General features: G+C 46.1%; 1 protein-coding gene across 2 annotated transcripts in view; it reads right to left on the bottom strand.

The window, feature by feature from the left end:
- CDYL (chromodomain Y like) overlaps window positions 1–27,977 on the bottom strand; it is a 173,596-nt gene that overhangs the window by 46,362 nt on the left and 99,257 nt on the right. For both annotated transcript variants that reach the window (XM_026511423.4, XM_026511422.4), the window contains exon 2: window positions 24,932–25,598. In XM_026511423.4, coding sequence (XP_026367208.2) covers window positions 24,932–25,598 — 667 coding nt within the window. The remainder of the gene's footprint in view (window positions 1–24,931; window positions 25,599–27,977) is intronic.

The raw sequence follows: 27,977 nt of genomic DNA, 5'->3' as shown, positions 1-27,977 counted from the left end.
TCAGAGCTTTCACCACCTGGATGTCCATTCCAGCAATCTTCTAATGTATTGTACCTTTCCCAAAGCCTACTTCAAAGAGGTGGGCTTCCTTTCTGTATACATGGACAGACGGCAAATCAAATCAGTAAGTGCTTATCTGTTCATACTAACAAGCATGTCATCTTTGAAGATAAATCCACTGCCTGAAAACTGAAACTGAGAGTCTATCTGATGTTTGAAAGAGGCTCTCCCACTCTAGATTAGAAATTAATTATTGGTAAGGACTTTTAAGAAATTTGGCACACATCAGCAAAATTCACTGAGCTGGCTCTAAGGTCCACCTTGACTGGGTCCCTTGATGGTAAAGTTCTGAAATCAACAATTTTGAGATATTTGTATCTGTTATGTAAGATTTAAAAAGCTGACTGAAGTTTTTATTTTCACATGAAAAGCACACAATCTAAACTATTTTAAAAACTATGCCAACTTTAAGCTGAGAAGCAAGAGAGGTGGCCACCAAATTTTAAAGGCCCTCCCTTGTCTCACAGCCTCTCCCCTGACACATTTATCTCCCCCGATTTTAAGCAATGCCACATTTTTGGAGAGGATAGTATCAATCCTACTTGATAGTTTCCAAAAACCCAACACTTATTGTTGAAACAGCTTTTCATTCATAAATGGAGCAGTAAACTTTCAATTCTCTGTGGCAACAGGAGTTCTGCATAATGCTAACAGAGCCTGAATGCAGGAAAATAAAAATGAGCCTTCTCATTACTCACTCGTTGGTTTGATGCATGCCAATTGCAAGAAGGATTCTGGCAGTGTTAACATACAGACACACCTCATTTTATTGTGTTTTGCTTTACTGTGCTTCGCAGATACTGTGGTTTTTTTTGGTACAAATTTAAGTTCTGTCGCAACTCTGGATTGAGGCAAGTCCATTGGTGCCATTTTTCCAACAGCATTTGCTCATTTTGTGTCTCTGTGTCACATTTTGGTAATTCTTGCAATACTTCAAACTATTTCATTGTTATTTTATTTGTTATAATGATCTGTGTTGGGGCCACAACTCATTGAAAGCTCAGATGATGGCTAGCATTTTTTAGCCATGAAGTATTTTTATTTTTTATTTTTTTTTAAGATTTTATTTATTTGACAGAGAGAGAGAGAGAGACAGACAGCCAGTGAGAGAGGGAACACAAGCAGGGGGGGTGGGAGAGGAAGAAGCAGGCTCCCAGCGGAGGAGCCTGATGTAGGGCTTGATCCTAGGACTCCGGGATCAGGCCCTGAGCCGAAGGCAGACGCCTAATGATTGAGCCACCCAGGTGCCCCATCAATGAAGTATTTTTAAAGTATGTACACTGTGTTTTAGACATAATGCTGTTCCATTAACAGACTACAGTGTAAACATAACTTTTACATGCACTTGGAAGCCAAAAAATTTACGTGGCTCGCTTGACTGTGACAGTTTATTGTGGTGGTCTGGAACTGGACCCGCAGTGTCTCTGAGGTGTGCCTGTGTACCATCTCTTGTGGTGCCAGTGTGTTTTTAAAAATCATTTTGGTTGTTTCAGTTTGGCCCTGTTTCTTATACACCATCATCTCTTTAAAGGCTTGTCCCATCAGGATGACGCTGGGAAGTCCCAGTTTCTGGCCTCCTGGTCCCACTTATCTTGAGATAAAATGCTAATCTGAGTTTCTTGCTCTCCACAGCGTACGACCCCGCTACCTTACAAGGACCAGCGAGGCGAAGACTATGGGCACTCTTCCTCCTCTTTTAAGAACTGGAGACTCTGTCCCTGCACCTTCCACCGCATCACCCTGCCCAACTTCGTTGCAGACTTTGAAATGTCTGGCCTCTTACTAATTTGGAGAGAACCTTCTCTCCCTCTGCACCTGAGAGTGGGCAGGCAGATGACTGGGTATCTTTACTCGGTCTAGAAGACTAGGGGCAGCAGGCAGCCACTTCCCTCAACAAGGCTTTCTCTCCCAAGGATGTAGCTGAGAACAGCCTTTTAATTAGAGAAAGAGCTCCATGTAGCTCCTCCCCACTCCTCCAAAATACATTGAAAACAACTGCTTTGGACGCCATCTTGGTTTGATTACCACCCAATCCCATTTCCTGGTAAGAAAGTAGTCTCTCCCTACAGACAGGCTGTCTCATACTTCTGGGATCCTGTGTACAGAGGAGAGGGGGCAGGTCAGTGCACTCTCCTAGGAATAGGGGCTGCTCTGACACAGGGCTTTTATTATTCTTGCCAATCTTGAGGTGGCAGGAGGCTCCGGCAAGAAACTCTCTGTGAATCTGGATCCACCACAGCTGCTGTCCCTCTACCTTCTTGCTTAGAGCAAGACCCTAAGCAATCTATTCTTCCTTATCGGTAAACAAGGGACAGTCACGTTTTTAACATTTGCTTCACAGGGTAACTCAAAATACTCAAAAGTGATCCAAACCATACAAATGTCAGATATTATTACTAATGTTATTGATAAATATGCTCTTCTACAGGACAAGGCAAAGGACGGACCTGCTGCCCTTCGCTGGAGACCTCCCTGGGAATGGCTGTTTGCCTTGTCACACATCCGCGGTAGCACAACTAGGCCTCTGACATTGCTCTATGTATGTACATTTCTGATATTCACCAGTGTTTCTGGTCCATACCGCTTTCTGTTCGATGCAAAGAAACTAAAGGGCTTCACGAAACCCCTTAAAACCATATACTTACACACACACAAATATGACCATCAACTGAAAGACATAATCGCTCTTTTTGAAAAACCACCATTAACAACAACAAACAAAACAACACCTGACATCTACCAATCTTCAGGTGAGGTCAGCGATGGAGAGGATGACTGAATGTCTCAGCACGAGCTCCGATACTTCCTCTGTTACCTAGGGAGGCTGCTCTGGTTGGGATTTAGGATTGGTTTCTTTCTACCAGAGTGATTTTATTTTATGATACAGTGAAATGGAATCTAGATACAGATGTTGGTCTTTCACAATATGTAATCACCAAAAACCAAAACAAAACGCCAGGCTGGACACAGCGTCTCCCCTGTGAGCCCCTCCTCTAGACTCAGGCCAGTCCGGTGAGTTCTTTGAACCTAGCCCCAAAGGCAGGAGATGGATGGTGGAAAGTCCACTTGCCCCATCATGCACTTCCTGCGCTGCTTCTGCTAGGCGAGTGTTCTCTGTGTGGTGGCTGGCCATTAACGCCTTACCACGAGCTCCTCAGAGGGAGGGACACTAGCCCAGCACGCCTGCCCTTTAATTTAGGTACCGAGGGTATAAGTACAGAAACCCCTCTTTGTGGACTTGGATGTCTGAATGGCATATCACCTCACGGGGTCAGTGCTGAACGCAAAGGACTCATTCTTCCGCCATCACTCTCTCCACACAATACCATTAACTAACTCTTCAGGGTCACCTGATGACATGGAACGTTGGTGCCTTTTCAATAGTATTTGCATAGCACTATATTTTGCATATGCCACTCTGCTAAACAGAAAGCTTTAAAAACTGACATTTAAAAACTACTCTGAAATAATTCTTAATAAGGAATAGTGTCAAAGACTGTATCACACTGCAGAGATTTTCTTTCATTTATAGTTAGCGATCAATGTCAAAAATGTCAAATGGTTCACATCATGTTTCTACTTCAACCCCTTCACAATACTGAAAAAAATCCAACCTCCTTACCCTACCCTACAAAGCCCTACATGATTTGGCCCCTGACTACTGGCTCTTTCAACCAGCACTTTTGGTCTCTTCCTTTGATGAACAGGATGCTACTTCTCTCATAAGCATCCCCTGCAGAAAACAGATGACCCTCAAGGCCACATTCAGATGACGATGGGCTGGAGCTGTCTGAATAAATGAGAGGTGCCCCTGCTATCCATTTACTCCCAGAAAGAATGGATCAGATCAAATTCTCTAAAACCAAAGCCAACATTTTTCGTAATGGTCGGGGGGGGGGGGAAATCTCCAAATTGGAAACTGGCTGAAGGCTAAAACAGGATGCCTACATATTATTTTAAGGTCATGCTGGAGTGCCGTGAGATGTGTCCACCAAAGATTACGGCCTTCGCTAGGGCTATGCACTTTTGTTTGACTTATGAATTTGGCATTGGTTAGGATATTCTATTAACTCTGTAGGATGGATGTTAATTTTTGAAAATGCACAGTGACATACAATGAAGAGCACTGCTTAGAAATACAAAGGACAACTGCTTAGGAGAGAAGAGAACAGCAAAGGTTAGCTTAATGGCCCTGAAGGACAGTCACTGGTTTTGTATTTCACCCTGTGACTATTCTGGCATTTTTCAGTTACTATAGTCAGTCTCTTGAATTTTCTTTGAACCAACTTTACCATCATTTTGATTCCCGAAACAAATATCTGACACATTCGCTGGGTATTTTTGAGTTATGTGTTTACTTTTTGAAAATCTTAATTTGACGGATGTCCCATAACAGCTATAGGTTTAAAACTAACAACACTATATACAGTAAGTTAACACAACTGGGAAGTTACTTAAGAAGTTCTTTACTATTTTTTAAACTAGGCTCCATGCCCAGCATGGAGCCCAAAGCGGGGCTTGAACTCACAACCCTGAGATCAAGATCTGAGCTGAGATCAATAGTCAGCTGCTTAACCGACCCAGGTGCCCCAAGAAGTTACTTAAACACATTTTAATGTTAAGGATTCCTTCCTGAGATTTTTATCTAAGGTGGGTTTTAGAAACACCATCCTCTCTGACATGGAACACTGAGGCCATGAGCTATCATTTTTCTCTAGAATAGATAATCAAATTACTTGGGTTAATGCCTTCAGTCACAAAGATCCCCTTTTAGGAAACAACCCTGTGAACCTTATATTTACTGTGAAGATGGTGCGGTGTTCCCTAAGCCAGGCGAAACTCTCTGTCAGGTCTTACAACTGCACCTAGTTGTACTCTGAGCATACGTGTGTGTGCTCATGTGTGCAAGCGTGCGTGTGCTCTGTGATTGTGATTCACCTGCTCGCTCTCAGGACACGCTACTAGGCAGCAGGAGCCACGTCTGCGGCCCACCGGCAACGTTCAGCATCACGTACGCATTCTCTACACCATCACACTCAGCGTCATCATGTTTTTGTTTCCGTTTGTCTTGGTGCCTTCGCTTGGAAAAAACAAACCTTGTAGTTCCAACCTGTAAACTGACTTAGGTCTTTTTTCAAGCTGTGTATACATCACCAGAATCACTCCACTATTGCCTCTTGGTCCTTTGCTCATGCTTTTCTACCTAGACCACCTCTCCTGGTATTGCTGTCATTTATCAAAGCCCTACTAATCCTTCCAGGCCCCTGGAGACACCTCTTCCCTCTTCACTAAGGTTCTGCTGATCTCAGCCAGACACACTCTCTCAAGTCACTTACAGGCATTTGTACGTTGCCTTATGTTACAGCTTCTGTAACTGGCTTCTCCTCATCCCAGCAGACACTGGCTCTTGGAGGACAGAGACTAGTCACATGTATGTCACCAGCTGGACCTCATAATACTTGGCACACAGTATGCAGGATGCTTAATCAAGTTGAGGGAAGAAAGCAGAAAGCACAAAGGTAAATGGTCATTAAATGCGGAGCATTCTTTCCTTAATGACCACCTCCTCTGGCCAGAAACAGAGATAATCTGGTAGGAAGACAGACAAGAAAATCCAAACAACCATTTAACAAACCCGAGCAGGTAGCCGTTGTCTGGTGCTGTTCTGGATGCTGAAGATACGGGGCTAAGTACATAGAGTGTCAACCTCCAGCAACTCATATTAATAAACACACTATGTTTTCAAGTAGAACTGTGGATGATGCTAGAAAGTCACAGAACACAGGTGGTCTACTTTGGAGGTAGGGGAAGGAGTACCAAAGATCAGGGAAGGCTTTTCAGAGGAAGGGCCAGGGGCCAAGGCCAGGAGGATAAGAAATTAACCAGACAATAAAACAGAAGTACACATGCGAAACCCTGAGGAAGGAGAGAGCTTAGCAAATCCCAAAACTTGGAGGAAGCCTAGAGCACCTGAACAGATGCAGTGAAGGGGCAAGCCATGGAGGGCTCCGCAGATCCGAATCTGATCCCCCGTACATGAGGAAGCCAAGAAAGAGATTTCAGCAGGACATTAATATATGAATTAGATCTCCAAAAGTCCTTCCAGGGACTAAGTGAAAAATGGATTGAAAAAAGACAATTAAGAAAGATGTTGGGGTCACCTGGGTGGCTCAGTTGGTTAAGCGTCTGACTCTTGGTGTCGGTTGGCTCAGGTCATGATCTCAGGGTCATGAGATCGAGCCCTGAGTAGGGCTTTGCGCTCAGAGGGGAGTCTGCTTTAGATTTTTTCTCTCCCTCTCCCGCTGCCCCTCCCCCGCTAATATAAATAAATCTTTAAAAGAAAAAAAAAGAGAAAGAGGTTGGTCACTTGGGCTAGGTGGTGGCAATGGCTAGAGGTTGGGGAAAGAGGTGGACACAGGCGCACTTGGGTTGGAAAGAAGTGGGCATGGTGGTGGGCTGGGTGGTAAGGATGAGGGGGGTGGGGCATGGCCGATCTGCAGCTTGTGGCTTGAGCTATTAGAGATGGAGGTAGCATTCACTGAGCCGGGAAGGCAGGAGTTCCCTGTTCTCCCAGCCTGGATGGAGGAGGCCAATAATTAACTCAACTGTTTACAGTGCTCATGGTAAAACAAACTCATTGTTTGCCATGCTCCGTGATGAAATTTACCACCTTAAAAAGCCTATTACAAAGGACATAAGTAATGACGTGATAAATATATCTTCTTTCCCCCTTAAATACTTGCTTCTCCTCCCTTTCTGGATGGGTTCCCTTACAAGATTGCTCTCACTCTCACAGAACCACACAACAAATGTTTTCAGATGACTGAGAGCGCCTCTCACGGCTTGGGGTCGTGAGGAGTGGGGTGTGTCTGGCATGGTGAATTTGCTCCTGCAAACTCTAATGCTCCATGTCTGTGCACGGGCACAGATATCTGAGCCCATATCTACTGTTTAAAGCACAGAACCCTTTGCGGCTTAGTCAGGTGAGCAGAACCCGGTAAAGAATGGGGCATCTAGACAGACACAGAATGTGACCACGTGCCCTGAAAGGCGACCCCCTAAAGTGTCACGGTATTAATTAAAGACACACAGCACATTTCCACGTGGATGTAAAAGCTGCTGGCTGGAGGATTTACAGCGGGTCAAAATGTCAAAGGGCTATGTGTGGGCTCCTGGTGGCCCTGACACAAATAAAGTTTCATTTTTTTATGGATGGAGAGGGAAAAATGAGGAAAGACCGTGGTAAACTCACAGGTCAGGCACTGTCTTTTAAGTAAGAGCTTAAAAGTAACAGAGGGTTTTATGCTTCAGAACTCAGATCCTGCCACCTCGGGAAGTCAGGGATAAAGGCCAGCTGGTCCACAATTCCAGGGCGTGCCACGCACACTAGCCGCCACAGGAAGAGAAGTGCCTGGAGTGGTGCGATGCTGGCCCACGGCACAAGACCAGCCTCAAGAGCTGCCCCGGGGGGCCCTCCTGGTGTGTTGTCACTAAGCAGCTAGCTCAATCTGCAAAGTGAAAAGGCTAATAAGCAAACTAGACCGGAATTAAGTATCTCCTAAAGCAAATTTCTAAGACAAGCATCCAGCTTTAGTCCAGATGAGCATTTCTCAAACTAGGATCTACGGACAAACTGCAAGTCTATGCAGTGAACAAGGATTTTTAAATCCTATGCTTTTACCCTCGTGATCATCTACAAGGACTGATGGCCTCCCATGTGGATTTCAGGCTCGTTCCCATCAGGTGTAATCAGGCTGTTGCCAAGGACTGCTTCCCAGAGCTGTGATTCTGAGCCAGCCCTCCATGACAATCCCTGCCAGTGAGCCCAGGTATTCCTAACCTGCAGCCAGGCCTGAGCAGTGGGGGCTTTTAACACAATATTTCTCCAAACGGGGTAGAAGTATCTTCTCAAGGGTGCTCCAAGTGTTTGGCCTTTGGAGGGGTCCACGCACCATGCACACTGAAGAATGATGGCCCCTGGGCCCCCTGACAACACTAGGGGCGTTTGTGTGTCTTTTCAATTATGGATACCCACCAGGACGGCAGGGGACTCAGAGCTCAGAGCCACACCACGGCACTGACTACTCACTTGACAAAGACATTCTGGCTGAAGATTAGAATCACATGCTGAAAAGCGCAGGCTCAAGAGAGAACACTGAACGCATCATTTTACAGATGAGGACAAAAGCTACTCAAAGGTCAAGATAGAAAACGGACCTCAACACAACAGACTCGGACAATAAAGCAAAAACCTGAAAGCCAGAACTTGCTAAGTTACGTAAATACAATATAAAAAATAAGACAGTAATTTTAAAATCCAGTTCTGGGCATCAAGGACTACTTCGAAACTGTCCTTAAGCCAAGTAGTCAGCTTCTCTTCCAGTTCTTCCAGAAATCAAGGAAACAGACCCCGGAACGGCTATGGCTTTTTCTGCATTTTCCAGCAGCCCCTGCTTTCTGTGTAGGGCATCTTGGGGACTCCCCGTTCCTCTGATAATCAGGCTCTCAGGGGCCACTACGTGACTTACTTGAGCCCCCGTTTCTCATGTGGACTAGTTATACTAAGGCAGACAACTCTGGAGATCCTGGCAGAGTGCCACGCTGGGTGGCCACAGGATCACCCAGATGAAAGACGAAAACCCCGTGTGCAACTGCTCATTAAATGCATATCAGAAAATCCCTCGTGAAAACGGGATTACTTTGCAAGTGGAAAATTCACTGGGGCAACCCCTCCTTCCCCAAACAAAACAAACACCAGAATGAGGCTCCTCTGACGCCACTCCTCCTCACTTGCTGTTGTAAAGCTGTGCCCACCCTGTCCCCTCGAGTGAGCTTCACCTGAAACACCGGAGCACACACCTGTGATGTGTCCCACTTCCCCTTCGAAGTCCATAAAAGAATTGGAATTCTAAGAATCAGAAACAGTATCTCCAAACCACACCCTGGATAAGACATCACCTGTTCCAAGGCTGGTGCAGGCTGTGTGGCCCTGTCGTTTCTCCCACGACCCCTGCACTTGAGCCGCTGCTAGGAAGACTCGAGGTGGCGACGCTGGCAGAGCTCACTCAGCTTTCTGGCAACACGGCAGTTAAACAGCGTGAGCCTCCGTAATCATGTTGCTAATGTTCACATTACGTTTTCATAGTGTTCCTCCAAAACCAAGATGTCATTTAACCTTTACAAGGAATGCCAAGTACAAGAACTAGTACCAAGCTTTGCTGAAAAGTGTCATCCAAAGAAGAAAGTGCTACAATTATGATTCTAACATGGAACACAGAATTTAAATTTGTATCGGCAAGATGAAAAATAATCTCTGTCCAGTTTAAGGGCTTTGGGTGACAGTATGTGTTACATTTAATAAAAGTCACCCTGCATATCCATGTGACAGGCAGAGTGTCATCCACTGGACAAACTACAGAGCCCTCCCTCCATTAGCAATATAAAACTTAATTAAAATTGAGGGTCTGCCTTCTCATATACCATGTCATCTTACTATTTGACTTTAAAATTTAATTAGAACCAACTAAGTTTTTTTAAGGCTCCAACCACTGCAGAGACACAGGATTCCCACGACAATGACAGTTAACACCAGAAAGGGTTCTGTGACTCTGAGGACAAAGGTCTTCCGCGTGAGGTGTCTGACACGTAGACGCCAGCCCTGGGGCAGCGGGGGCTCCTCGGCACGGAGCGTGGTTCGGGTCTGCACGTCCTGCAGCTCTCACCCCACGGGGGCCAACGGCCTCACTGGTTTAATCATCAGAAACGAATGTCGTGACCTCCCCCTTTATTACTTCAAAATAATCCAGGGAGTCACCCTTCCCCGCAGACAGCTCCTCAAAACCACCCTCCCTCAGAATCCGGCATGCCCCTGCAGAGAAGGTACTGAGACACTGCCCTCCCTGGTGGCAGAGCACGCTTTTCAGAATTGGCTGAGCTCGTAAGGGGACAACCCAGGTCTGTCTCCCGAGGGGAGAGGCCAGCACCCACAGGCGCATCACCTCCCAAGTACTGACTGGTGACGGGCCCCTGGTCTGTGGGAGCTGCCAAAGAGTGATTAAGGCAGTCCTTTAGGTCACCAGGGACTCCAGAGGGTTTAACAGTCTTAATCAAGTCTCGAGGGGTTTGAAGAGGACAGAAACTCAGGTTTGTATCCCAATCATTTAAACTGACTTCATCAAGAGACTCTGATACACACCAGTTTTATAACCACGCTAACGGGGCTACTATTTTTACCCAACGTTTACTTCTGAAGTTCAGGTAATGCTGGGGTGGGTGGTGGGTCTCAGGCTGGCTAGGGCACGGTTAACTTCCTGAAGTTGTATCTGAGAATGGGGGGCTGGCAGGGGCACAGTGGATGACCCGGGGACGGAGGAGATCTGCTAGGGATTACTGTCCCTATTTCAGACATGGACTTTGTGACAATTCCTTCTCAGCACAGAGGTGGAGGGGACTATCTGCAGCGCACAGCTGCACTCCAAGGGGCTCAGACAGTTACGTACAAGCTGCAGCTGTACGATGGGAACAGATTTACATCCTTTCCCCGACAGCACACTTCCCTCCCCTAGCTGTACATAAATAAGAACTTAAACTGCAGACAGAAATTAGAGAGACCCATGACTGAGATAACTGGGCAGAAAGGAGGTTGTTTTAAGGTATTTTGAGAACCTAGTATGTTCCTATTAAAAAAATATTTTCAGCACAGTCAACTCTTAAATAATGAAGTGGGAAGGACAGACCAGACGTTATCATAAATAGACCTGACGATAAAGTGTCACCTTCCCAACAGGTGGGGAGGGCGGTGGCATGAAGAACGGAAGAGCAAATACACAGTTCAGAAAAATAACCTGGAGGGAAGAATACCTTGGAGGTTAAGATTTAAATTGTTTTCTTAATATTTCATATTTTTGAATGCCTTGGCAGAGCCTATTTATGGTCCTAGACTGAGAGGCAATTACATTAGATCTTTACCACTAGGGGAGATGGGTATTTACTACATGAGGGTAATTACTTCTTTATAGAGATAGTTTATCTCATTAGATGTCATCGTTTCAGCAAGAGCAGGTCTGCGCAAGGATTAGTTTATTATAATCTCCTAATCAATAGTCTGGTGTACTGCTCTTGCCTTAAGAAATGTTGCCTATAACCCTGGGGCTGAACTTTCAGCACCATGGCCTGGCCAAGAGCACAGTACGGCTCCGTCCAGTCTGGACTGCACCCTTGACTTCGGTAGAGAACCAGTTTACCAGTGTAGCTACTTACTCTCAAGTGCAGTGCCATTCAAATGGATCCCCAGAGTCAGAAACACTGGGCTCTGAATCTGGACCAGCATCTAGCACACAGCCTGGCACACAGTAGATGCTCACTAAGTGCATGATAAAGAGGCAAGGAGCTTCCAGAACGCCCCCTCCTCCCCCAGAGGCGGCTGATTGTCAGAGAATGGCATGGAACATATTCATGTGGAAATTCAGAGCAAGGTTTAAAACACGCCTTAAGGGGCGCCTGAGTAGCGCAGTCGTTAAAGCGTCTGCCTTCGGCTCAGGGCGTGATCCCGGCATGCCGGGATCGAGTCCCACATCAGGCTCCTCCGCTGTGAGCCTGCTTCTTCCTCTTCCACTCCCCCTGCTGTGTTCCCTCTCTCACTGGCTGTCTCTCTGTCACATAAATAAATAAAATCTTTAAAAAAATAAAAAAAATAAAAAAAAAATAAAACACGCCTTAAAACCAGAGGAAGAACTACTTCAGGAACTCAGAAGTCACCGAAGAGAGTTAGTCAGGAGCCAGCAAGCGCGCCTGGAGCCACGTAATGTGAAGCAAGCACAGCCAACTCCAGCTGTAGGGGCCGAAGCCACGGGAAGTGGGAGAGGTAGGGTGATCCGGGAGAAAGTACATTAGAAGCCTCCCTGTCCCTGGAGCACGCAGATAATGGGAGCAGCTGCTCACACTTTACAGGAGATGGCACATTCTTTTACTACTGCGTTTGCCCGGCGAAGCCGAATGAATTCTTTAACTCGACTGTGCCCAGATGAAACGATATTGTATTAATCTTAATACACAGTTAAAATGGTAACTTTGAAATTCAGCATTAGTCAAACAGTAATTATGAAGACACGTTAGGATGAGCCACGAAGGAAGAGAAGGCTTTATCACTTCCCACATTTGGTGGCCACCTATCGCGAAGCAGGGAGGAGAAACGCTGGGGACACAGCTGTAAAGAGGGGCGTGTCAGGTGGAGAACGCGACTCGATCTTGGGGTCGTGAGTTCGAGCCTCATGATGGGGGTAGAGATTACTCTAAAAATAAAGAGGAGCGTGTCAACTCTACTTCAAAGGACATGTGGAAGTAGGGCAGCTCAGGGGAACAGGGCGGCCTGTTGACCCTGACTGATTGGGAAGAAGGACCCTACGTACTCAGGCAGCGGGGGGGTGGGGGGGGCAGGGCAGCTGGCACCCCCAGTAGATGGCCCTTGGCCCCAGCTGCTGCTCTGTTAGCATTCTCCCGAAGGCCCAGTGCACCAAATAAATATCCTTGTGTGTATGGTGCACAGCAAGCAGTCTTGGGGCTGTGCCTCTTCAAGGGTGGGAGGAGAACAGCCACAAAGGCGACTGAGAAAAGAAACAGCCAGAGAGGTAAAAGGTGTACAAAAACCAGTAGTGTTCCAGAAACAAAGACGAAGCAAGAAGTATTGGGGTGCGGATGTAAAGTGTGGTAGGAAAGTAACACGGTGCAGCTGCTACAGAAAACATTATGGAGGCTCCTCAAAATTAAAAATAGAATTACCATATGATCCTGCAATTCCACTTGTGGGTATTTATCCAAAAGAGTTCAAAGCCGAATCTTAAGAGATATTATACACCCGTATTCACTGCAGCAGTAGTCCCAACAGACAAGAGGTAGAAGCAACCCAGTGTCGACTGACGGATGAACGCATAAAGAAAACGTGGTGTGTACGCACTGCACCATGGAATATTATGCAGCCTTCAAGAAGAGGGAACTCCTGTACCAGGCTTCAACATGGATGAAGCTCCAGGACATGATGAAGCGACAGAAGCCTATCTAACATAGTCAAAATCACAGAAACAGAAAGAAGAATGGTGTTTGCCAGGCTGTGGGGGAGATGGGAGGGAGCGCTGGTGTTTAAAGGGTAGAGTTTCAACTGTTTAAGGTGACAATGTGTTAGAGCTCCATTGCACAGCAGTGTGAATGCACTTGTTAGGTTTCTGAACTATGCATTTAAAGATGCTTAAGACGGTAACCTTATGGTGCATGTGTTTGTTGCCACAATTAAAATGAAAGCAAAAACGACACGGTGCTCATATTAAATGTGGCAGGGAGTGGCCCGGAGGTGACCGTGGCCTAGGGACAGAGAGCCCCTGCAGAGCGGCAGGGCAGGAGCCACAGTGGGGGTGGGTGGGAAAGGAAAAGAGCAAACAATCCCAGATGAAATGTCCCACAAGTACGGCCTATGAGGAAAATTAGAATCAGGGCGGAAACAAGCAGAACCCCGAAGAAAAGGCGTTCATGAATTCTAGTCCTTCCCATCTTTCAGTGATCAGTAAAATGGGCATCACTCACCACTCCCAGCTGGGGTGACCAGCAACACTCGGATGGAGTGAACCCAGGGACGCAGGGACACGGTAAACGCTAGCTGCCACCAGGAAGAGCGAGGAGGCTGTCGTGGCTTCTGTGGGGAGCCCAGTCCCCTGGGGTGACGGTGAGCACTGGGGTGAGAAGGAAGGGCCGGGACCCTGCAGCCTGTCTCTGGGGAATGCTGACATAGGACCAAGAAGTCGGTGAAGCAGACAGTAAGGAGAGGGGTGGGGGGGAGTCAGAAAACACAGGCCTCAACAGGGCAGGGTGTTCATCTGGGTCTGGGGGAGGCTGCCATTCGCACGCCCAGGCCTTGGAGCACTGAGGACGAACACTCCACTCCAGAGACCATGAGGGAAGGCAGAAGACCACCCAGCACGGCAGGTGTCTGGTTTCAGGGAGGGCAGGAAGATGAACAGGAAATCCTCCTTCAGGAGGCTGAGCGTGATGGGGAACTTGAAGAAGACACAGCTATGAGTGCTGCAGGGGTGCCACAGATGAGAAAGGGCAAGAAGGCAGTTCAACTGGGAAAAATTATAGGGCAAGGCTGCAGGGCTTTCTTAGAGGCTGTAGCTTGGGAATGACAATGAGGAAATGCACAGAATCACACCGTAAGGTTATTTCCATCTCAAAACGACCAAGAACCTAAGGCACTGGAAAGGCTCTACTGGTCTGAAGCTCATTCTACTGACACTGAGCTCTGGAAGCATGTAAATCTGGGTGAGGGGCCCTACTTATTACCCATAAAGTTGCCTCCTGGATATTGTCACACAGAGCAAAATTATTCACTGGTATTTTTAAAAGATGTTCTGCACCATTAACCTACAGATGTTTTCTTGAGTTTTTCCAGCTCAAAGAATTACATATCATTCCATATTTGCAAGCTAGCTCAAAACTTACCCTGGCTCTTACTTCCTCGGCAGTGTCTCCCAATCACCCCCACAAACCTCATTTCTTTTTCACACGGAGCCTTTTTAGAAGACAAACACTAATGATGAAAGTAGAAGTGAAGAAAACGGCTCCAACAACTCACTCACTCACACACAAATGTTAATTAAGCACCTATTATATGTAAACAATGGGACTACACAATGTAGAAGATTCTAAAGAAGATTACAATGTTTGCCACAATGCTTTCCTGCCCTGCCATCTAACGTTTTATTGCATCTGTCTGTCTGCTGTGGATCTTTCTCCGGATCTCTTCCACCAGATTTTACTTTCCCGGAGATTCCCCTAAGGAACCCGCGCTTCTCTACCTCACCTCAGCGTCCAAGCTCCTTAAAACACCTCCACCCAAAGCAAAGCACCTTGGGGAACAGGATTCTGTAGGGTCCTCTTTTAAGAGGTTCCTAATAAACTGACTCGAACACAGCCTTTCCTCATTTGTAATGAAAAATGTGACTGCCTTGTAAAAGACATACCAAATTAGCAGGAGACAGACACAGTGCCCAGCCTCCCCCACCCCCAACACAGGACTCACAGCTGTGAAGGAAGAAGAGCACACAGTGACACACAAAAATTGAAAATGAAAATGTGAACGCTGAGTTCAGTCTCATGGTGAGAACATCCGGGGTACTGGGAGAAGATGTACGGTTTGAGATGACTGCCCAAAAGCTAAACCATGAAGTGAAATTATTCATTTACTATTCCATATTTAACACTCATGATATTTTGTCACTTAGGAAAGCACTGTTGTATTTTAAGGGTACTCAGTAATCTTAATTGTGTCAAGACTGTCAACAGCTCAGTCCCTTCTACTCCTACTGTTAAGGGCCCTGGGTTTCACTTGGGTAACCAGAGTTTGGAGGAAGCTGATCTTCTCTCTTGGAACTTCTGGGAAAGAGAAGACTTTTCTGCCTGGTTTGCTCAGAGGGCTGGGATGCCAGCTAGAACTGCAGACAGCACCTGATTTCCCCATGGGACAGGTTTGCCTGAATGAAGCCAAGAGTGCCCAGAGGTGGAGAAAGGGGGCTGGGGCTTGGTCACTTTTTAGGCAATGGATCCACCTGAGCCTGGATCTTACTCATCTGAAACAGCAGATGGCATTTTAGTTTGCTTGTTTGTTGAAGCCAATTTGAGCTCAGTTTTACTTGAGGGAGAGTAAGTCTCGACTAATAGAGTACTGGCAATGCTGTGAATGAGGCTTATAAAAAATCCCTTTCGCCAGTGTGACACAGACAAACTGAAGTCAGGGGCAGGTTATCATGGGGGCCCTACTGTCCTACCGACTTTGCTAAGTGACTTTTTTTTTTTTTTTTAAATCAAATCCCTTTCTCTTCCCCAATCAGGCTCATCTATAAAACAAGTATTCTCTTAAAGAGGAAGAATAATGTTAGAGGAACTGAGGACAGAACAAAAGCCACTGAACAGCACACTTGGGTAAGACTGGATGGCCTATACACTGTATATATACATAGCTGCTCTTGTTCCTAAAATACAGGAAGTCATGAGAGGAATGTTCTAGAAGGCCAGTACCCTGCTAAAGATGACAGCAATAAAAATGGGAATGCAGGAGACAAGTGGGATTTTTTTTTTTTTATAAGATTTTGTTTATTTGAAATTCAGCAAGTGAGAGAGAAAGTGCATAAGCAGGGGGAGGAGCAGAGGGAGAGGGAGAGGGAGAAGCAGGCTCCCCAGTGAGCAGGGAGCCCGATGCGGGACTCGATCCCAGGACCCTGAGATCATGACGCGAGACCAAGGCAGACGCTGAACTGACTGAGCCACCCAGGTGTCCCAAGACAAGTGAAATTTGTAACAGATGTTCAGCCCCCACCAGCAGGTGCCAACAAGAGCAAATATTTTCAAAAAACGAATTTCACCTGAATTGCTGACTTGTTTTTATTCTGCCCTTGTGCCAGTCAGTTATAAAGCTCGAGAGGAGCAGGAACTGTGGTCAGAGTCTTTTCTGACATATGACCTAAAGAACCCCAATTTCTTTTAAATGATAAAACTCCAAGTTAATAAAATACACTTTGGTATATTCGAACCCGAGCAGGAACCATAAAATTAATGCAAATTAATTTGAGGTTTTCTCATTAAACTGTGGTAAACCCCCTACGGTGGAGACTCGACAGCACTATTCATTCTAACCCCTGGCACGGAAGTTATCTGTCCTGGAGTGGGTGCTGGGAGACCCGAAGTCAGTGACCTCTTCTGAAATGCTCCTGTCGGAAGGATGTACTTTTGGCCCCAACACACGAGATCAGAGTGGTCCCTGGGAGGACATGCATATTCACAAAGTCTTCACATTTTGAAAAAGTTGAACGACTCTGTCCCCCGCCGCGCCCCCCCCCCCGACCCCAGTCAAGAGGCAAGGGAATATATAAAGGGAATTAACAGAAAATAGATGCAAACAATTCTAACCTGTGAAACCAGAACTTTCACATTTAAAATTAAAACAAGGAGATACCATCTTCTACTTTAACTATCTGACAGATATTTAAAAGTTGATTAAGAATAATAGGTAAATGGGCACTCACAATCTCTATAGCTTGCTTAGAGAGCAATCTGGCAACATCTAGCAAAATCTTCATTATACAGCCTTGTACTCTTGTTGACAGCAGCAAGTCTCCAGCTAACGCTCACCCAGGTGGGGAGGGGGGCTCGGGGGGGATGCCTATGCACACGTGTGTATGTGAGCGACACAGATACACGCCTGAGGGATGCACATGTGTGTATGTGAGCACACCGACACAGATGCACGCCTGGGGGATGCACACGTGTGTGAGCACACGTGTGTATGTGAGCACACCGACACAGCTGCAGGCCTGCGGTATGCACACGTGTGTGAGCACACCGACACAGATGCACGCCTGCGGTATGCACACGTGTGTATGTGAGCACACCGACACAGATGCATGCCTGGGGGATGCACACGTGTGTATGTGAGCACACCGACACAGGTGCACGCCTGCGGTATGCACACGTGTGTATGTGAGCACACCGACACAGATGCACGCCTGCGGTATGCACACGTGTGTATGTGAGCACACCGACACAGATGCACGCCTGCGGTATGCACACTTGTGTATGTGAGCACACCGACACAGATGCATGCCTGCGGTATGCACACTTGTGTATGTGAGCACACTGACACAGATGCACGCTTGGGGGATGCACACGTGTGTATGTGAGCACACCGACACAGATGCACGCCTGGGGGATGCACACGTGTGTATGTGAGCACACAGACGCACGCCTGGGGGACGGAGGAAGTCAGCGAGGCCAAACGTAAACTAAACTGGTGAGTGTGGGTGAAGCGTATGGGTTCTTCTTGTACTCGTCTCCCAACTTCTCCATAAATATGAAATCGCATCCAGAAAGACAAAAATCAAGTTTAAAACTTCAAAAGAAGTGAGGTAGAGATCTGTGTCTTAAAATAGAAAGCTCTCCACAACATGTCGTTAAACGAAAGAGGCAGATACCAGAACAATGTATACAGTATGATTCCATATCAAAGAGTATAAACACATAGAAGATCTGAAATGACACCTGTCAAGCTATTAGTGTTCCCTCTGGGGAAGGGAAAGGTATTCTTAGGGGAGGAGGTAATGGTAAACGTTCCTATTTTGCTCAACGTACTTATAAATTACTTGCATAAACATGCATAGTATTTATGGATTACTCGGGTTTAAGACAGGAGGTGCCTTAACATTTCTGGTGTTGCAACATTGATAAAATGTATTCATCTGTGCGGAAAACACTCTTAATGTCTAGGGCTGAGGTTCTCACATAACGGATGCACCCAGACACCGGCCCTGTGCAGGCAGATGGGAGTAACAAGACAGGGTAATCTGTCACGACGCCTGAGGCCATTACTAGCATCTTAAGGGCAGGGCCGGGGATGCTAAACCAGTAAGAGTCCAGGCCCAAATGCCAAAGCACCCCCCGCTGAGAAACACTGACACTGAACCACTGGGGAGCAGGCACATATGATAGATATGCACAATAAAGAGTCACAAAACATTTTAGAGGAACGAGGTAGGGCTATTTGTGTGGATATGAAAATATATCCAGGATGTATCAAAATTAAAAATAAAAGCCTAAGTTGGAGAACCATATGACAAGTATGAGCCCACTGATGTATTTTAAAAGATGTGCATGTTTATAAAATTTCTGGAAGGAAAAATCTGTTAACAGCAGTTATCTCTCTCTGGAAAGGAGGAAGGGGAGGAGAAGGTGGGACTTGGGGGGTTGTTTCTATTTTTCTTTTTTTTCTTTGAGATGCTTTATTTTATAATGCTTTCCTGTCATTTAAAATTTCTAATTATAAATATTTATTAAACCAAATTACAAAAGCCTGAAGACAACTTTAAATCAAGATATACTAAGGCTAATAAGTAACCTCACAAGAGAATAGGATCTAACCATAAGAATCTAAAATATACTATAAACAGAAGAATTTAGTAGTGTTTTTGTTTATTTCCCACTTGCTCTAGAAAACCAATTTTAAAATAAAGCACGGTACAGGGGGGTCATTGCTACATTTGGGTCAGCACAGAGCCACCTGGAGGGCTTGTGGGAAACAGGCTGCTGGGCCCAGCGGACATTCCAATTTGGGACGTCTGAGGGGGGCCTGGGGACCTGCATTTCTGACAGGCCCCAGAGTCTCCTGCAGCGGCTGCTCTGGGCACCACGCTTAGACAATCACTGGTATTGGAAAAAATACTCAAGAGAGTGGAAACGAAAAGAGAAAACTAAACAATGACAAGGGCTCCAAAGTAGGCTCGTTGGGTCACCCCTTCCCCAAGTCCTGATCACCCTTGAACAATGCCATCAAACCCTGGAAGTGCAGGGGCTGGGGGCGGGGGGTCTCTGGCGGCAGCCCCAACGCTGCTCCTGCTGGGATGTGCGTTGGTCAGAAGCTGGCTGGGTTTATCCGCTAAACTTGTTAGGCCAGCTGAACTTATCGTATTTAATTCATTTTTACATAAGGTTGGAGATACGATTACAAGCAGTGAGCTGAGGCCTCTAGGGAAATGATGTCTAATGCTCTGGAAGGGCTCTGAGTGAAAATAATTGTCAAATCAGGTAAAAGTGAGAAAATGGGAAAAATGAAAAAACCCCAGGACTGTGCACTCAGGTTGGTAAGCACCGAAGTTTTCGCTCCACTTTAATGAAGTCTGCAGCGGCGACAGCAGATGACGCGTCAGGGACGCACTCCCCACACAACCGAGCTCGATCAGTGGATCCATACCCAAAGAACAGGGCTTGACTCGCCAAACAACTGGCAAAGCAAAGCACCCCTTTCTTTAAAGGCCTTGGCTCTACGTCAGTGGCAAAGAGGTGCACATTTTTAACTTCTAAAATGAAATGATTACTGTTGGTATGTTCTCAAAGACTCCTGGAGGTGACCAACTCTTTCTGCTAACAGACTGCTGCTGGGCGAGCACATCTTCTCTAAGAGCTCTGTGCCTAAAACGCCACTCGAGGCTCAAGCACAGAGAGGTCTGCGGCCCCCTGAGCTCCCCCTCTAGAACTAGGAACAATTTTGTCTGGGCAGCCACATCATTCTGCCCGAGGCATCCTAGTCAATGCTTTGTGGGGTGGGGAGTTCCAATCTGCTTGCCTCAAAACTTGCTAGCCTCAAAACTTGACTCCGCTTTGGTTCAGTTTTAGCTTCTGCGATCTTTCTACGTGTAAGTAGGTTTGTTCCCTGTGAGAAAAGACACGTGGAGGTACCTAGCATGGAACCCATTTTACAAGAGGCGCCAGGAAATGTTTGTTGGTTTCCAGTTAAATCTTTTGTGATCAAACCCTCACTGGCACGGTCAATCCACTGCTCGCTAGGGACAGCTTCAACAGTCCTCTCTTCCCGGGTAGACCTCTCCTGTTGGGACCTGCTGAGCAGCTTCTGCCACTGGTCTCCTGATTTCTTCATTTTCCCTGGAGCTAAATTCTAATCTCAGCACAGAAATCGTAGACAGCCCTTGGGGACCACGGGGCTCTTCCTTGGGGGGAGCTACTGATTTGGAACATCAGCTTCCCTGATAGTAACAGGGAAGGGAGACAGATCATCAGCTCCATATTCTTATTGAGGGGAATTTACACTGCAGCTCCACAGAAGCAGCCGAATTTTCCTGAACGACTTCTCCCGGGAGCCTCCTTGGATGGAAATGCTCACAGGATGAAAGACCTGTGTTAAGGTGCTTCCTCACTTTCTTCCTGCATCTGCTGGCTTTGCCTTAATATCCGGCAGCAACCCTACGCAGTAACACTTGATGGGGTTTAGACCTCATTTTTCAAAGAAGTGTACTAAGTGTTTTCGCAAGTGTCCTACTTGTCAAACAATGAATGATTATTTATTCATAAAAGAACAAAGTAACAATAATCCAGTTTTTTAAAGCAGCTGCTCCTTTTGTAGGATTAATTCATTAGGCAGTTAAAAGAGCAAGAGAATACTATCATTAACTTATTAATAAAGAACAGTAGAAAGAAGACAGCCACATCACCTAAATTTAAAAATTTTTCATATTTGTGAGTGAAGCAATATAGTCCTCTTTTAAACCTCTGTTTCATACTTAAAACAGTTACAAACCAAATACACATATGGTTATTCTGTAAAAGCAATCGTGTGTGTTAAAATTCTCCAGAAACATTTACTCTCTTGGTTAACAGATATTTAAATATCTGTTGTGTTTGGTGGCAAAAATATCTCTCATACACACATGATTAATGTTTTGAATAAGATGATTCATTTCCCAGTGACTCCACGAGTATCTGCTTCAATTAGTTAAAAAAAAAAATCAGTTTTCTTATGTAGCTCTAAAATTAATGTGGAAAGTAAAAATAAACAACTACTTTAAGAAATTATGAGTGTGGACCAACAGCCTGACACAGCTTCAGTACTGCTCTCTCAGGAAAGAAATGCCCCGAGGGCTAGTAATAGTTTTTCTAGAATGTTCCTGTACTGGCTTCTGCACCTTGTCATTTCAATAGCATTTCTTCCCTCACACGTAGTGTGACCCAGCCACAGGCTACAAAGAACTCACTACAATCCTTGTCTTCAGGAAGCACCCGTTCTACTGGAATCGTTTCCTACACAAACATTGGCAGAGCACCTACTATGCACAGGTACTGCTCTGCACATAGTAGGACTCAGCCCTGGCAAAACAAAATCCCTTCTTGGAGCTTACTTTCCAGAGGAGGGAACAAAATTTCTACAAAGGGAAAGGGTGAGGAGAAGCAAAGGCACGGACCCACCTGAGCATCTGTCCATAGGTGGCCATGTGGTCTAAGATACCATTTGCTTTTGCCATCATAGTTCATTCAGAAAGGACACTCCAATGGGAGGCTCCAGAGGGAAGAGGAGATGGCTCTTTCCCTTTTAATCTGCAAGCCTGACTGAGACCATGGCCATGTCACTTACACTGTCCTAAAAACCTTCCTCAGTGGCTTCTATTCTTCTTCTCCTCTAAGTGGAGAGAATATTCTCAACAGTAAATGGGACTCAGGACCAGGAGAGAAGGGAGGTCCCAAGGGCCTTACAAATACAGTGTTACTCCCAACCCAATCAATCAATCAATCAAACTCCACAAAACAAGATAAAATAATTCAAGAATTTATGCTTACATGTCCCTGGTGGTTTTAACCAAAGCCATCTTTACAGACATTAAACATTTTTTTTTCAAAATGGAATAATAATAAAAAAGGAAATCACTAACTCCTTATTTAAACAGAAGCCACTATCCTTCTTTTATACGAAATTGGAGGCTTTGCTGAGGGCAGCCAAGCCTACATAACTGTGGTAAAGACAGAATGTGAAAACTTGAGGGTCAAAAAAGTTTTGAAAATCATGCCCCACACTACCCATAAAAGTGTATGTACACACAACTTCTGTGGCCAAAGGGGACCACAGATCTGAAGCCTTTTGTGTCCCTTTACTTTCCAAAAACACCGCCCTAGGACTGCCACTTCCCAGAGCAAGGATTAGCAAACTGTTTCTGTAAAGAGCCAGACTGCCAATTTTTTCAGCTATTTTTGCAGGCTATACAGTCTCTGTCACAGTGATTCAGCTCTGTCCTTTCACTAGAAAGCAGCCACAGACCGTAAGTGAATGAATGACTGTGGCTGTGTTCCAATGAAACTTGACTTGTGGAGGGGCTTCTGGGTGGCTCAGTCGGCTAAGCATCCGACTCTGGATTTCGGCTCAGGTCATGGTCTCAGGGTCGTGAGATGGAGCCCCACATTGCGCTCCACGCTAGGTGTGGAGTCTGCTTAAGAGTCTCTCTCCCTCTGACCCTGCCCGGTCTCTGTCTCTTTCTTTCTCTCCCCTCTCTAAAAAACGAAACAAAAACCCCCCCCGAAACCTTTAAGGATACAGAAATCTGGATTTCTTCTATTTTCAGCATGTCATTACATATTATTCCTCTTGATTTTTTTCAAACATTAGAAAGTATCAAAGCCATTCTTAGCTTGCAGGCTGTACAGAAACAGGCGGTGCGCTGGGTTCGGCCCCTGGGCTGGTCTGCCAACCGCTGCCCCAGCGTCAGCAGCCGCCCTGCCCTTATCTGCTGCACCGCAGCCGAGCGAGTGCCTGGCCCGGAGTCATCAACAGAGGACCAGATGCTCCTCGTCCAGCGGAGGCCGCACGCAAAGCTGAGAACACGGAGTCGGAAGCAAGAAAGGTTCCCTGGCTCCGTTCTCTCTGAGCACCACAGTCTCTGTGGACTCGACCTCCCCCTCTGTGAGACAGAGCACACAATTCGATGGCTAATGAAGTCTCTTCTGTCTCTGAACCTCTATGATCCTTGGTTTACAGCGAGGTAAAAGAACACCGCATCTAGGAGCAGGCCAACAATTCGGGAAAGTCAACTCGGTGAACAAACTCATACAAGTTCCGGGTGAGGGCGACACTTTGGGAGTAAGGACGAAAAGCAGCATGTGGGTACAGCGTGTTATCTGAAAAACACCAGCCAGATGGCAATTTACTGTCCGAAGGGAAACCCCCCCAGATTTCAGTTCAGATCCCTCCCTCTTCATTGCTACACAAAGGTCGAAGCCAAAACTCGTCGATGCGCCACAATAAGACGGTGAGGGCAGCGCCTCAGGTGAACGGTTCTCCCTAAAGGAAAGAGCCCCCCCCCGCCAAAACCATTTTATTTTGTTTTATTTTACTCTATGAAGGGTGAGTTGCAGAGACACACAGATAGATACAATACTGCACGACAGAGGACGTGGACAGCACACGAGACCAGAGGACGCAGGAGCGCGGGTCCTGAGCCAGAAGGCAGAGTGGGAGTTCCAGAGGGGACGGCGGAGCAGGGGAGGCATGATGCTCCTGGCAGTGAGGGGGTGAGGGCCATGCAGAGACTCTGGGGCACGGCTGCTAACTAAAGCAACGGTGGCCCGATCAGACTGCCGACGGGGACGCCCCTCCCCCACCCCCGTCCAAGAACTATAGGAAATGGACAGAAACCATCAACAGGCAGGAAGCAGGGAGACCAACGAGAAAGCTATGGCAGGTAAGAAACGACCAGGGCCCAAAGCGAGGCAAAGCTAGTGCAGCTCACATCAGAGAAACCCATGAGAGAATTCTGTAAAAACCGGTGGCCAGCCGAGGCATGGGGACAGTGAGGGGAAGGGAGCTGTCTGTGCTAATCGCAGCCGTGCAGTCCGAGGAGCTGGGGAAGGCCGTGGGACAACCAACTGAGCTGCGGAATCCAGGGGCAGGAGCAGAAACAAAGCAGAAAATATCACCCCTGCCGAACGGACTCCTACTCGGAGAAAGGGACAATGGGCTCTGAACAGGTGATGATTACAGACAAACGAAAGTCCTGGAGGTTCTATTAGGTGACTGGTACCTTCGCTTGAAAGGCATTTCTGGTTATTTAAATGCGTCAGCAGAATAAGGCTCGTAACTTCTAATCAATACTGGTCACGTGGAGAAAATTCAGATGGACCTTTAACACGAGACTCAGTGTCTAAGACGTATAAAGGTTCACAAAGAAACTTGCTATAAGGAAAATACCAAGCCTAACGGATTTAGAGTGAGGAGCCCCTGTTTAAAGCAAGTCGATGTGGTGGGACAGTTTGTGGATACAAATTCAGCTAGTGCTGACTGAGGAGAGACATGCCAAAGGCTTCAAGTAAAGAAAGGCCGTACCAGCTCTCAGAGGTTCCAGTCCAGAGACTCCCCAGACTTCCACCAGCCTGCCCTCTAGAGCAGGACAACAGGTAAGGAAGGGGCGCCTACACACCTTGAGGAAACCGCCAGCATGCTGAGAAAGAGCCCGTGGCCATCGACAGGGATGCTGCCCGCTGAGCAGCTCACCTGGACACTCACCTTTTCCGTTAACGGCTAGTCCCGTGGCCATGGCTGCAGTCACGGGGCCAGACACCTGAGGCACTAATGGGTGTATTCGGGGCCTGCTCCCCATCCTAGCTCGCTCTGCACCAGGGCCCAATAAGGCTCCGACTGGCTTTTCGGCTGCCACTTCCGGTGCTACCGTGTCCTCCTGACCCTGTTCGACGGGGTCCAGTTTCTCAGGGCTCTCATTCTGAAAGCCGTCCACTGCGGTCCTGCTCTTAATGGGGCTCTTAGGCACAAGTATCTTTATACCTGATTTTGCTAGGTCCATATTCTTCCGGTTTGAGAGAGATGGAGCTGTGTTTTTCCTGAACTTCTGGCTGGCAGCAAATAACTGACTGTTTTTGGACTCGTGGTCTTTGCCAATCACTAGTGATTTAGGAGAGGTCTTAGAAAAGTTGCTGTTGGTGGATCTGGAGATCTGTTTCCTGGCATTGTTTGGAGAGGTCCTATTTGTTCTGGTTAGTGTGCTTTCTTTCTGCTTTTCGGTGTGGCGTCTGTTAAAGTCATGAATGTATTCCTCACAGTTCACAAGGTGCTGCTCCGGTTCCCAAGTGTCGTCCTCACTGTCATAGCCTTTCCACCGAACCAGATATTCTGTCTTCCCTTTTTTGTTTTTCCTTTTGTCAACGATCCTTTCAACCTGTTCATAAACAGAAAAGAAAGAGGTGTCAACGTATTATCTGGAAAATAAGGGGCAAGTTTCATAAGGAAGCATCAGAAATAATAAAAACCACAACAGATAAGGAAAATGACCATCCCTTTCCGAAGCTGAATCGTCTGTAAAGAGTGTAGGAACAGAACATTGGGGATTTTAGCAATTTCCTTGAAATTAAGTCAGGCAAGATGCTAAAATTTTATGCCCAGAATACATGGTCGTACGTGAGGTAGTCTACTTTTCTGTGATTCAAAGGGGGCTCTGTTTTTATTTTCACCTCAGACCCTGACCACCCGAGCTGGTTCTCCGTTACAGCTGGAACAGCGCTAGTCATCTGCAGCCCTCTGCCTGGTCATCCTCAGGGTACCAACGGCAGGCCCTCCTCAAGCACTAGCTTGGCCGTGGTAAACACAGCCAGCTACGAAGGGCTCAGAGCCTCCTGAGGTGTGGAACTGGCTACGGAAGAAACGGTCAGTATCGCAAGTACCACTGAGAAGCACTAGGTTAAAACTGAGAAAGGTCCACAGAGAACGTGATGTGGTATTGGTAACAAACAGTCTGGAACGGTTGGTTATTTACCTCCAAATCTTGGTTTGAACTAACTAACACTAACATCTTCAAAGGAAGATGCTGCTAATCTTTGAGTTTGATGATCAATAGATCCCATACCTAATTTATGAATTCACATTAATTTATGAATTTGCCATGAAAGATAGTTATTACTGTGACAAATTCTACTACCTTCACATTAAGTGTAAATGGGAGATCTTTGATGACTCATGTGAACAAAATCTATTTGACATCATATCCCCGTGTTATTGGCGAAATACTCAGAATCTGTTGGGACCTCTCTACAGTTAACATAAGAACCATCAGCCTGCTTCCCCTGCGGCAGCGTGCATCTCTGTACCTTGTAGAGAGAGGCCTACAGCCACAGAGCAGCTCTTTAATTAAGGATGCAACGTCTAAGCCCATCAATTACCAAGAACATCAATAAATTTCTGGCAAAGTTACAGGTCAGGTCAGATGACATAATGGTATACCTAGCTCTCCAACATTCCAAAATAACAGCGGCTAATTCAGAGTACAACAATAGACACTTTTGGAGAATGGGAGAATACCTTACCTCATCATTTCCCCTACTCTCAAAATCCGCCCCCAGCAAAAAAACTCTCCAATATGTCTACTTGGGATATAGGGAATTAAAGCCCTTAACTACAGAAAAGCCTAAAATTAAATACACATTATTGCTTCCGTGCGAAAAGGATTAAGGGTAAAGGACTTGTTTCAGCAGGTTGACAGATTTCATGCCTAACAGATCTCTACAGAGATAACTAATAATCTCTGCAGATTATTACCTAATAACTAATGTCGGATCTGCATATGTAAGTCCACACAGTCCATAATATAGCATGGAAAGCTAGGAAAGTGATTTTTCTCCCCGCTCTTTTGCTTGTGAAAAGTTTTATATAAGGGCTTAAGTATTTCAATGTAAGTAGAAGACGTATTTCTGGAAAATTCCATGTGAATCAATTTCATAGCAGAAATAGTTTAAAAGTTTTAAAGACAAGGGGGTACAAAGATTATCTCCTAAGAGAAAACTACATTTTAATACTTATTTTCTAACTCAAGTTCTGTTCCAGAAGCATGAAGTACAGTTGACCCCTGAACAACACGGGAGTCAGGGGCACCAGCCCCACCTCCAAGACAGTAAAAAGTCTGCGTATAACTTTTGACTCCCTGCAAAACAACTACTGATACCCTGTTGACTGGAAGCCTTACCGATAACCTATACAACTGATTAACACATATTTTGTGTATGTATTATATACTGTATTCTTACAATAAAGGAAGCTAGAGAAAAGAAAATATTAAAATGTTACTAAGAAAGTCATAAGTACGAGAAAATACATTCGTAGTACTGTGCGGTATTTATCAGAAAAAAAATCCGTGTATAGGAGGACTCACGTAGTTCAAACCCATGTTGTTCAAGGGTGCACTAAACCATACTAAACCAGAGCACCCAATTTTCCTTTCTTCCATTTTATTAGAGCTGAAGAGGGACCTAGTAAAGGAGGATGAGACTCTTGCCCCTCCTGTCCTTTCACTGGTATTTCCTCCCTAGGGCTGTAAGTCATGGGAACCTTCCCTTGCCAGCCCCCCAACAGGCCTGCCCCTCTCTCAGCAGCTGTGGTGGTGCATCTACCATGTTTTATGGATACTCAGCGGTCAGACTTTGTGTAGGCACTGAAGGCAGGCAGTAACAGGGGACCCATGAGACTGGGGGTTGGCAAACTTTAGTAAAGGGCCACACAGGTCATACGGGCTCCCAACCACTGAACTCTTGTCGCCGTAGCACAAAAC

Source organism: Ursus arctos, unplaced genomic scaffold (assembly GCF_023065955.2).
Source record: "Ursus arctos isolate Adak ecotype North America unplaced genomic scaffold, UrsArc2.0 scaffold_31, whole genome shotgun sequence".
Lineage (NCBI taxonomy): Eukaryota > Metazoa > Chordata > Mammalia > Carnivora > Ursidae > Ursus > Ursus arctos.
Note: the sequence above shows the minus strand (reverse complement) of the source record. Positions and strands in the feature narration are given on the sequence as shown.